Source organism: Nicotiana attenuata, unplaced genomic scaffold (assembly GCF_001879085.1).
Source record: "Nicotiana attenuata strain UT unplaced genomic scaffold, NIATTr2, whole genome shotgun sequence".
Lineage (NCBI taxonomy): Eukaryota > Viridiplantae > Streptophyta > Magnoliopsida > Solanales > Solanaceae > Nicotiana > Nicotiana attenuata.
This window is the reverse complement of record NW_017671304.1, coordinates 287,599-299,237: the sequence shown is the minus strand read 5'-3', so window position 1 is coordinate 299,237 and position 11,639 is coordinate 287,599. Positions and strand designations below refer to the sequence as shown.

Genomic DNA, 11,639 nt, shown 5'->3' with positions numbered 1-11,639 from the left:
ATCTCAATAAGTTATGCCGCTACGGGAAAAAGGTGGAACCGAAATAATATTGTTATTGACAATAGTTTTGCATATAATGTTGCAGTTGAAGTAATGCAACATGATGAGGATCTTGAGCCAAAATTTATCGAAGAATGTACATAGAGAAATGATTGGCCAAAATGAAAAAATGTAATTCAAGCGAAATTGGCTTCACTTGAAAAACGTGAAATTACTGGACCAATAATGCGAACGCCTGAAGGTGTCACGCCAGTAGGATACAAATGAGTTTTTTTGCGAAAATGAAATTAGAAAAGTGAAGTCGTAAGATATAAAGCACGACTTGTTGCACAAGGGTTTTTGCAAAGGCCTGACATTGATTATATGGAGATATATTCTCCTTTGGTAGATGCAGTTACCTTCAGGTATCTAATAAATCTGGCAGTTCATGAAAAGCTTGATACGCGGTTGATGGATGTTGTGACAACCTACTTATATGGCTAATTGGACAATAAAATTTTTATGAAAATTCCTGAAGGATTTAAAGTTCCTGAAGCACATAAAAGTTTAAGGAAAACTTGTTCAATAAAGTTTCAGAAATCCTTATACGGATTGAAGCAATAAGGGCGAATGTGGTACAATCGCATTAGCGAGTATTTGCTAAAGGAACGGTACAAAAATGACTCTATTTGCCCCTATATTTTTATTAAGAGGTCTGGATCTGAATTTGTCATCATAGTTGTGTATGTTGATGACTTGAATATCATTGGCACTTGTAAAGAGCTTTCAAAGGTTGTAGAGTGTTTGAAGAAAGAATTTGAAATGAAAGATCTTGGTAAGACAAAATTTTGTCTTAGCCTACAAATTGAGCATGTAACAAATGGAATTTTTGTCCATCAACCAACATATATTGAAAAGATTTTAAAGCAATTTTATATGGATAGCACATCCATTGAGTATCCGATGGTTGTGAGATCACTTGACCTAAATAAAGATCCATTTCGACCTCAAGTAAATGATAAAGAGCTCGTTGATGATGAAACTCCATATCTTAATGCAATTGGGCACTGATGTATCTGGCCAATAATACCCGACTAGATATTGCTTTTGCAGTAAGCTTAATAGCAAGATTCAGCTCCTCCCCAACAAGAAGACATTGAAATGATATTAAGCATACATTTAGATATCGTTGGCGAACTATAGATATGGAATTTTTTTATTCTAGTGAATTCAAGTCAAAAATGATCGGCTATGCAGATGTAGGTTATTTGTCTGATCCACATAAAGCCCGATCTCAGACGAGCTATTTGTTTACATATGGAGGTACAACTATATCATGGCGTTCACTGAAACAAACAATAGCTGCCACATCTTCAATCATGCTGAGATAATAGCCATTCATGAAGCTAGTCGGGAATGTGTTTGGTTGAGATCAATGACTCAGCATATTCAAAAAATTTGTGGTTTTCCTATGGAGAAGGATAATCCAAATACACTATATGAAGACAATGTTGTTTGTATTGCTCAATTGAAAGGAGGATACATCAAAGGAGACAGAACAAAGCACATTTCACCATAGTTTTTTTTCACACATAATTTTCAACAAAATGGTGAAACTAATGTTCAACATATTCGTTCATGTGAAAATTTGGATGATCTGTTCACTAAGGCATTACCAACCTCAACATTTGAGAAGTTGAGACAGAAGATTGGGATGCACCGTCTTCTAGAAATAAAGTGATGTTTTCATGTGGAGGAGTAGGATATGCGATGTACTCTTTTTCCCTTAGCCTAGGTTTTGTCCCACTAGATTTTTCTGGTAAGGTTTTTAGCGAGGCATCAACTAAAGCGTATTACAGATATGTGTACTCTTTTCCTTCACTAAGATTTCTTAGTAAGGCTTTAATGAGGCATATTATCTATCTTTGGACGTCTAAAGGAAGTGTTGTAATACTATTAGTAGATGTGGATGTTCAATATTCCCACTACTTTTATCCGTGATGTAAATAACCTCCCACTACTCACTATTATGATTGTAACTCCCACACGTCCATAACCTCACCCCATGATCATCCCCCATGATCTCCATTGTTAATATCATATTTAAGACAATCCTTTTGTAACCTTCTATGTAATAGTATAAATAGGTATGAATTGTGATATGGGACACACTTGAACACTTGATGAGATAAGAAAGTTATCTCTTCTTCTCTTATTCTATTACTTATCTTCTTGTTTTATATTGTTACTTTGAGCTTAGTTTCTTAACATATTTTTAATATTAATTAACAGATTTTCCTTGGCCACCTTTTTGGTGATTGTTAAAACTATTTATGTAAAAAGGTAATGCACATTTTTTTTTTTTTTTTTTTTTTTTTTTTTTTTTTTTTTGCCTATTGGAAATAGCCTCTCTACCGTTAGGTAGTGGTAAGGTGTGCGTACAGACTACCCTACCCAGACTACACCTGGTGGGAACATACTGTATTTGTTGTTATTTTTTTTTTTGCCTGTTTGTGTGATAAGTTAACTAGTTGGATTATTACGGGTCCGTCTCTCCTCTCTCTTTTTTTTTTTGGCCACTGGTCACTAGTTCCGTCTTCAGAAAGGTCAAGATGAAAGAGCTCTATTCATGTACAATGCTTACAAATATCGAATAAATTTAGTTAAGTGATAAAAATGTATATAAAACACAAATTTCATGCATCCATTAGTTTGGTATATAACACAAACACCATGTGCGAGGAATCTGAACTTTAGAATTAGGAGATGTCAATAATTTCAGTGATTTAAGGAAATAACAACTGCTAATAGTAATAACCAAAGGGTAAAAGGCACATGAAAAGAAATACTTGCTAAATTGAATTATGTACAGAGAATGTCTTCCATTGTCAGCAGCCCGGTGGTGCTTTACATTTTTAGAAGGAGCAACGATGACATTCACATCCAATCACTTTCCAAACGAACCTGAGGCCCTTTCCAGAAATCTAACCTCACAATCAACTATGCACAATAAAGAATGTAAATATGAACAACTTTCTTGAAAAAGACAACTTTTGAGACCCAGAAATTCATAACATTCCTAGTGTCTTTAGAGATGAAATTAAACAAGATCTGAAGGATCTAACTTTCTTGTGGGGTTTTCCGAGGGCCTTCTATAAATACCATCAAAAGGAAGGTTGAAGTCTCCAACCGAATCATCCATGAAGAAGGTATTGGCCAACCTATTAGAATTCTTAAAGTCAACGTGCTCGTGCTCATCTTGACTTCTGTCAGAGAAATTATCATAATAATCATGAGGGTTGCTATTGAAATTTGGAGGTTCAAGAAAACTTGTCTGGGGATCTGCAACTTGTGGTCGAGTTCTATCCCACCACTGGCTCCTAATAGATTGTGCCATGCTACTTGAATCATCATGATGTAGAATGCTCTCCCTTAAAACAGGAGCAGATGTGGTAGCTTCGAGATGACTTTGAGCTCGGTCCTCAAATAGGTGCCCCCAGTTGTCATTAACTGTATCCTTGATTTGCACAAAATGAGATGGCATCCAAGGATCTTTAAGGCGTTCATTATCACTATGAGGTGGCCTGGATTCAATGCCTCTTGAATCACTACTCGTATTGTGAGGATGCGAGGTATAATACCAATCAATAATGTACCTCTGTCCACCATCTATCAACCACATTGAGCCAAATCCAGCTCCCAAGTTGTTGAGAGGCACTTCCCTGGAGAACAAGTTATTTCTGTCACTTGAACCTCTAAAGTTGGGATTCCAGTGCTGTAACTCTGAAGGTCGATATGCAGGTCCTATATCTTGCACCTGCAGCTTTTGCTCTCTGAACGTTTTGAGCGTTGATAGGAACTGTTTTCCTTGATCATCAGGTTCCCAGGAAGGGTAGCTATTTAGAAAGCTGCAATTGTTTGACATGTAATGTTATTCAAAAGCGTCTTAAATCCAAAAATAATCCTAAAACAGGCTGCAAGTAGTCATTAGACCAACCTCAGAAATGATTTCTCCATTTTCCCTTGAGAACTTCTCTGCAAGCGGGCGGAATTATATGGCGCTCCATATTTGCTATTGCCATGATTCTGAAAATCAAACACGCTGAAGCTGCGAAGAAAAAGACACTATATCAGTGCTTAATGATTGAAATGTGCATGCTCCAACAGTGGGAGCCACCAAAATATGAACGCATAAGCAAGTAAGCTGGTATAATTACTAACCTGCACACATGACCAACACCCTCGACATGAACAGTGAAGTCCACAATGAAATGCAAAATGTCATCTACCCTCTGTGACAAAAATTATCCAACTATTAGGGACCATCATCTCAAGGATTCTCAAGATACGTAAGGTAAGGAAATTATCCTTAAAAACGAAGATCACCTTTGGCACAACAAATAGCAATAGACATGGTGTAAGAAAAATTGAGGCCATCTCCTCAAGTAACATCATTCCAGTATACTGCGCAATGAGTTAATAAGAAGTCAATAACAATCTCACACGGTAAAAAGTACTACACGATCTATCTGTCGACAGTCAAACTCTTGCATACCCTGGTTATACATCAACGAAATTCTCTAAAAAGATACAAAAATTGTGGAGAAGAATATGACTTCAAAAAATGGGATCAAAAGCCTACTACTGGAGCTACTATATTTATTTATTTTTGTTGATAAATTACAATAATTTAAAAAGGTAATTATGGAACACTACACAGAAGAGTCAAACTTCGAATCTAATATATATAAACCAACCAACCCTCAAGCCTGGAACTGAAAAGAACTAGAAGGGTTAAATCGCCAAAAAGTGAAATTAAGATAGATCGTGATAATGATCTGCCTAGTCTGAATTTACAGTGTATGATTAAGCTCTATTGAAGCAACATTTAGTTATTAACTCTAAAATGGATTGTTTAATGAGTCAACACCTTATTGTGGTAACGATTTGCTTTATTTCATAAAAAATAAATGATTTTCTTGAGAAAACTAATAATATGCTCTTAATGAAATCATTAAATCTAGACATTGAGTTACTACAATGAAGTGCCCCTTCTCACATTTATCTGCTTATAAGTATTCGTAGGGCAAAGCACCTGAAATAAAGTTTCAAACTCAGTTCGTACAGCCCCAGTACTTTCTTTCCCTCGCCATCTCTTTGGCATATAGTGTGTATGTTGGACAACAAGTGACATCGCTCCCTGTGGGTCAAGGACAAGAAGCTCATCTGTTATTGCAGCCCTGCTTATAGCTGTTATAGTTCCAAATACAGCAGCATACCAGAATAAGTTGCGACCAAATATCTGCAACATTTGAAGCAAAAGAAAATGCAGTATCAGATAGTGCGAATAGCATAAATGAGCAACTCTGCAAATAAATATTTGTTAGTTGTGGAAGTTTAAGTTTTTACATGGCCTTCCAGCAGAGATTCTTCTAGAAATGCAATGATAATAAGAACAGCAGCAAATCCACCGGAAACAAAAGAAATGAACTTTGCGACGATAGATATAATAGGCGATGGGAATTGCTTTAGATAATCAGAAGCATGTATGACACTGCTGGTGATGCGATGCTTAAACAAATGGTCAACCTGAAAACAAAGAAGACGCGCATAAATATAAAAGTAAGCCATAACAGAATTCAAGTATGCGGATGGAAAGTACCAACCAAATTGTGGAGCAAAAGAGCTAATAAAACCACAGCTCACACTCTCACTAGAATGTTAGCTCAGAATATATACACACGCACAAAACCAATCAATTCCACCTCAAACCCAAACTAGTTGGGGTTGGATGCATGAATCTGTTGTAGCCATTCCACTTAGCCATTTCATTTGGCTCACAGTCTATCTGTTACATAAATATGTTACAAAAAGTCTATCGTGCAATAGAGGGACTACGGAAAATATAGAAGCAATATACAGCTGAAAGGCGATAATCTTGACAAGTTATAGTGACATTACCCTATACCCATACAAGTAACCTGAAAGCAGGCGAGAAAACGCAGTATGCTAAACGCCTTTGCCCTTCCCAAGTCCCCATTCCCACCCCTCACCTCCAAAAAGAAATAATACTCCTCTGTATATGTGGTAAATTTTCCTTTTTACTTTGTCCCATCATTTGCCCTTCCCAAGTCCCCATTCCCACCCCTCACCTCCAAAAAGAAATAATACTCCTCTGTCCCATTTATGTGGCACGTTTTCCTTTTTACATTGTCCCAAAAAGAATGATCCTTTTCTATATTTAGAAACAACTTCACTTTAAACTTCCTAGTTTACCCTTAATGAAATAATTTACAGCCACACAGAAACTTGTTTTAGGCCACAAGTTTCAAAAGTCTTCCTTTCTTTCTTAAAACTCCGTGCCCGGTCAAACACCATCACATAAAATGGAGTAATAACCAAAGAAACGGGACCAAAAGACAGATCCAAAATGACAAGTTCCATGTTTCTCAACCTATCAAGCTCATACCAGAGAAATGATACCTCGTTGAATTCCCTAAACATCCACTTGGCAAGATTTGACCATCTCCGAGACGATGCCGTACTTGGATGGTTGTAAAACTGTTCAGCATGCCTCAAGAAGAGATACACCAGCATGAATATGACGAGAAACGGAGATAGGAGAAGCATTAAAACTCCAACAATCATAAGCCTTTTCTTTAATGTTTTAGGATCAGAAATGAATTCCCTCCTTATACAAAAGTTTCTGCAGAAAAAAAAAACACCAGTTAGATTGTAGGAGTGGAGAACAAATTAGTAAAGACATATGGAAGAAAACAAACTTCATTTACTTAAATTAGAAAGCACTACATGGCAATTTGACCGCAAGGTAGGGCATACTGTCAGATACCTGTCAAACATGCTCTGCAGTATGCACCAATTTAAGGTCCATTCAAGGGTTTTTGTCAGTATTAGACGACTACGCACTCCATTTGGGCCACATTTGATAGTTGGACCGGCGCCAGGTACCCAGTGAGAAATAGGAAAAGCGAGGAGCCCTTTGTTAAGCATTCCTATCAAATAATTTTCCTTCCGCATTAATCGCATAACCACATCATGAATAGAAAGATTCTTGACTACACAGAGTTGTTGCAATTCTTGTAACTGAACAACCCTTTCAAGAATAGATGCCCATGGAATGGTTTGTATCTCATTGTCTGTCACATGAAGACTGCACAAAAACATAACACCATTGTGATTAGCTAGAGGAATGAAAGACTCCAAGACTCTCATAGTGATGAAGATGTATTGGCAATCAATGATAACATGCAATATAGGAAAAAAAACAATCAGTCAACATCTTGAGTTTCCATTAATTATAACTAAAGCAAGAAAAAGAAATGAATGACATGTCACAAAATTTGACTTCCAGAAAATCTTTTAAGATGTTTCAGCGCACCTTCTGTAATAGAACTGACGGATTGCCAGGGTTTCTTTTAGCTGTGCGAAAAACCTCAAGAAGCAAAATATCCAGTAGACAGAAAATATCCCCAGGTAACCTAAAACAATGGCTTTAAAGAGCGTAAGAGGCTTCAATGGTTGCAGATGAAGAGCTTCGTTGGCCAGATCACAAGGCTTGATTCCAGATTCCACAGCATCCATTCCACATTTTGCGTTGCGGAGTCCATTCCAATCAACATACAACAGAAAAAACCCAGAAAAGCATATTGTGAAAGCTAGGCTCAGAAGCTCAAATATCCACTTTATAATAATGCACCATAATCCTTTCTCGCAATAATAGTTGTAGAGCCTCTCGAAGAACAGGTCCAGATCAGCAATTGGCTCAACATTCAAGCTCTCACCATTAAGAAGCCCAGATGGGCTCTCACTACCAGGACTTGGTGCTCTGCGATAGTCCGACAGTTCGATTTCAGGAGGCACATCATCAAGCAACCCTGTTCTCAACGATGATTCGCCATGCCATTTCCATTTGAATATGTTAAGGCCACTAGCGCCTTTTTGTCCACTGAACATCATTCATGTACGCTGACTATATGCAAACACAGCCTGACCATTCCCCATGCACCAAGTAATTAAAATATTGCACTGAAAAGGAGAGAAAAAGAAAAAAGAAAAAAAAAGTCATTCTTCAGCTGGTCTTCAAAGTATGAACAAGACAACAAGTATGCTCCTACCTCAATGGGGTTCTTCATTGGTTGTTAAATAGTTTTGTAAGAAGGATAATGAACATGTAGAATCGTGCTTTAGCATCCCATAAATGATAAAATCAATCTCGGAAGCATAAAATCATCAATGATTGTTTTATCTAAAGTTTTCCTTTTCTATATATTGTTAATACGTGAGAGTCCGGCAGAGCTCCAGTTCTGCTGTTAAGTACCGAAGCAAAATGACTACTTAAGCCTCGAGTAGAATGTCTTTTGGTCCTAGTTTTGCAAGACTCAGTTACCAGACAAACTCAAAGCATGTACCAAAGAAGACATGAAAACAAAGGTCAGAAATCATAAGATCAGCAGATTCAAAGTTTTGCAAAAAGTTAGTTAAGGAAATTCACTTGCTTGTCACACTTCCAGTTGTAAGCCGCTGGACGTTTTACACTTACCAGTACTCAAGCACATTTTAGTAATTTTGGCACATTTTAAAAAGTTTTCTGCAGATTGGAGCTGGTTCATGGGTCTATGATCCTTTACATATTGAGTTGCATGTCTCCACTCAATATTAGGACAGGAGTAGGTCTTACAGTTCCTTTCCTCCTAGTATTTCAAGGGGGAAATCAATGGTGTTTGACATGCTAATCGTGCGTTTGGGGTTTGAAGAGGAGGCATTGAATTTTTTGATGATTAAAAGGGAGTGAACCAAGGAGGAAGCACTAAAACTGCAGGACAGGACACAAATACTAGGAAAAGGAGCAGGAGGGTGGGTTGAAGAAACATGACTAGTAAGGAGGACAGACTTTTTCAAATTTCATTAATTGGCTAATTAATTTACTAGTATCAGGAGCAACGTTTACATGAACCAATAGACTGTGTGCTTCCCGCATTCACAATTTGCAAATATATGCTGAATAGAAACTGAGGCTGATATATTACAACAAACATGCTTTGGCAGGTATCTGATCATGAGCTGATAATGCTCGATTGCAAGGAAGCATGTAGAGGTCAATATATTGTAAATTTGATTACATAACTACACATGACGAAGAAAGCATAGTGGGACAATTCCTGCTCTGAAAGACCAATTACAAATGGCCAAACAAATTGAAATGGTATAGAAATGAACTTTGTGCCTAACTCAACCCCAAAAGCCATATAAGGAGACCAAAGACCCCATCCAAAATCGATGCAGTACTCTAACACACACCCTCCCCCCACCGCTCACATCTAGAGCGTGGATGATATAAAATGGGGGCTCAACGTCAAGCAAACCAAGAACTGAGATGCATTTGGCTCTGATACCATGTAAAGAAATGAACTTTAGATCTAACTCAATCCCAAAAGCTAGCTCATGAGGGGAGGATAGCCCAAGACCTCATATAATGAGACAAAAGACCCCATCTAAAACCGATGTGAGACCCTAACAGAAGCAACTAAAGGAGGATTTGAGGAGCTGAATTAAGAAGTTTCATAAAAGTGGGAAAAAACCCGCAAAGATGCTTGATAACTTACATGAATTGGAGTCGCTTATCAAAAAGAAAAAAAAAAACTTACATGACTCGGAGACAAGCTAGCAGGGACATTGTTGGAGGAGGAGAAGCTACACAGAGAGTAATCAAAAGGACAAGTTGGAAATCCTAATAGTACAGAAGGTTAGCTGGAGACAAAATCGAGGATGACGTGGTTAAGGAAGAGAAAGGCAATATTAAAATTTATCTCCAGAATGGCAAATGTTCATGGAGATAAAACTCTACCGGAGAAGATTGACGGTCTCGAACTTAATGGGGCAGAAGGAAATGCATGAAGGAGGAGTACAATTTTGTCAACAATTATACACTAAAACGCAAGGGTGGAAGCCGGTTTTAATGGAGTGCGATGCGGAGCATCAATTATTTCCTTTTAATTTTATTGTGTAACTAACATGATCATCTACTGCCATAGTTGAACAGGGTTTTACAAAATAGATAATGTAGCCAATCAAGTAAAATAGCCAATGTAGTAGTCAACTGGTCTAAAAAGAAAATTGATGATTCATATAATCAGCTCCAACTAATTTCGAATTAAGGCCGTCGTCGGTCGTCCATTTATTGATATCTCAATGGTTAACAATATTCCAAAGGCAACAACTTTCTAACTACAAGCTCGGATTATCTCGTATTCATATAGCATACATTGTCAATCATGATATACTACAAAATACCCACTAATCCAATTTCATGAGTCACATATCATATTCATAGTAGAAAATTTACCCATAGAATTGCAAACTATATGACACTACACATGCATTGTCCTGAATCCTACAACAACATCAATTACAAAGCCTCCGTTCCAAACAAGTTGGGGTTGGCAATACGAATCCTCATTGACCATGTTACTTCATATCCTGAATCCTAACAAAACAAAAATTCACAATACAAGATAGATAATACAAGAGAACAAAGCAATTTACCTACAACTAGATTCACTGTTTCCACCAATACCCAGCTGAAATCCTCAATACACCATAAAGTAAACAACTTGGTGAAGCAATTCTAAGCAATTCCAGAAAGTAAACAGCTTGCCCACTATTCTCCCAAATAAAGGGATTCTAAACAATTAAAAAATCCCAATTGGGAAAGTGATTTCTTTTTTATGAGTGTACGAACCAGCTTGCCCGTACCAAGCTAAATTATATGGGCTTACACTGAGGGTTATAGGGGGATTTAAACCCCAAAATATTTAGGTTTTTCTCCTGCAATAAAGTGAAATAAAAACTATAAATTTCCGAAACAACCTCAAAAAAGGGTGAGGCAAAAAAGATTAGATACTTAACGGGCGGTGACTGAAGAGGAAGAAGGACGGCCGCCGCCGATATAGGGTGGAAGAGAGTTTGGGTTGCGTGGAGAATGAAGGGGAGAATTACGTAGCGGGGTTCCGTTTAGTTTTCGTGTACTATTGTAGATTGTTTTTCTTCTTCTTCTCTAAATCCAATGCGTTAAAAATGAAAAGTTTGCTCTTGAGTTTCCTTTGTTTAATTAATTAAGGAGACGTGACGATGGCTACTTTGCTTTCTCCTCATCTATTTACTAGTTACTACTACTCCTTAATCTAAAAGGTCTTTTTCTTTTTAACCTTAGGGCTCCTTTTATTCCAGTTTTACTTGTGATAAAATTGCGGTATAATTAATTTTATCGGGATTGTAGTATTATTTTTATTCCTATGAAAGGGTGGAACATCAATCCCGAAGTAACTAAGGATAATTAATTGTGAGATAGCTTATTTTCCAACCAAATAACTCCTTAGTCCTTTTTAGGCCAGTTTGTGTACTTATATGTTTTTTTTTATAATGGAGGTATTCAGGCTAATTTGCGTGCAGTTTAATTATTAGGGGAATTACCAGTTATGTCCATTTATAAGTAGCTCATTACAAAAATTGGCCAATTCATAAAATATTACTAATATTAGCCAAATATTACTAGTATTAGCCAATCAGATATTTGTAGCAAAATTAAGTCAAATTTTTGCTTTTTTTTAGCGGGTGTTATTAGAATAGATTGGGTACATCTT

General features: G+C 37.0%; 2 protein-coding genes across 3 annotated transcripts; one reads left to right on the top strand and one right to left on the bottom strand.

Moving 5' to 3' along the window:
- Window positions 1–609: 609 nt before the first annotated feature.
- On the top strand, window positions 610–1,050 carry LOC109207415. The gene has a single exon (XM_019370328.1). The coding sequence runs from the start codon at window positions 610–612 to the stop codon at window positions 1,048–1,050; it is 441 nt and encodes a 146-aa protein (XP_019225873.1).
- Window positions 1,051–2,804: 1,754 nt separating this feature from the next.
- LOC109207422 (autophagy-related protein 9) lies at window positions 2,805–11,100 on the bottom strand. 2 transcript variants are annotated; one of them, XM_019370338.1, is made up of 11 exons: window positions 10,906–11,100; window positions 10,543–10,824; window positions 7,379–8,025; window positions 6,830–7,150; window positions 6,463–6,685; window positions 5,389–5,568; window positions 5,075–5,281; window positions 4,366–4,443; window positions 4,201–4,271; window positions 3,977–4,087; window positions 2,805–3,887 (listed from the first exon to the last, which is right to left on the bottom strand). In XM_019370338.1, the coding sequence occupies exons 3-11, from the start codon at window positions 7,954–7,956 to the stop codon at window positions 3,080–3,082; spliced, it is 2,577 nt and encodes an 858-aa protein (XP_019225883.1). In that variant the 5' UTR covers window positions 7,957–8,025; window positions 10,543–10,824; window positions 10,906–11,100; the 3' UTR covers window positions 2,805–3,079. The 2 variants fall into 2 exon arrangements, with proteins under 2 accessions (XP_019225883.1, XP_019225884.1); XM_019370339.1 differs by lacking the exon at window positions 10,543–10,824.
- Window positions 11,101–11,639: the final 539 nt, after the last annotated feature.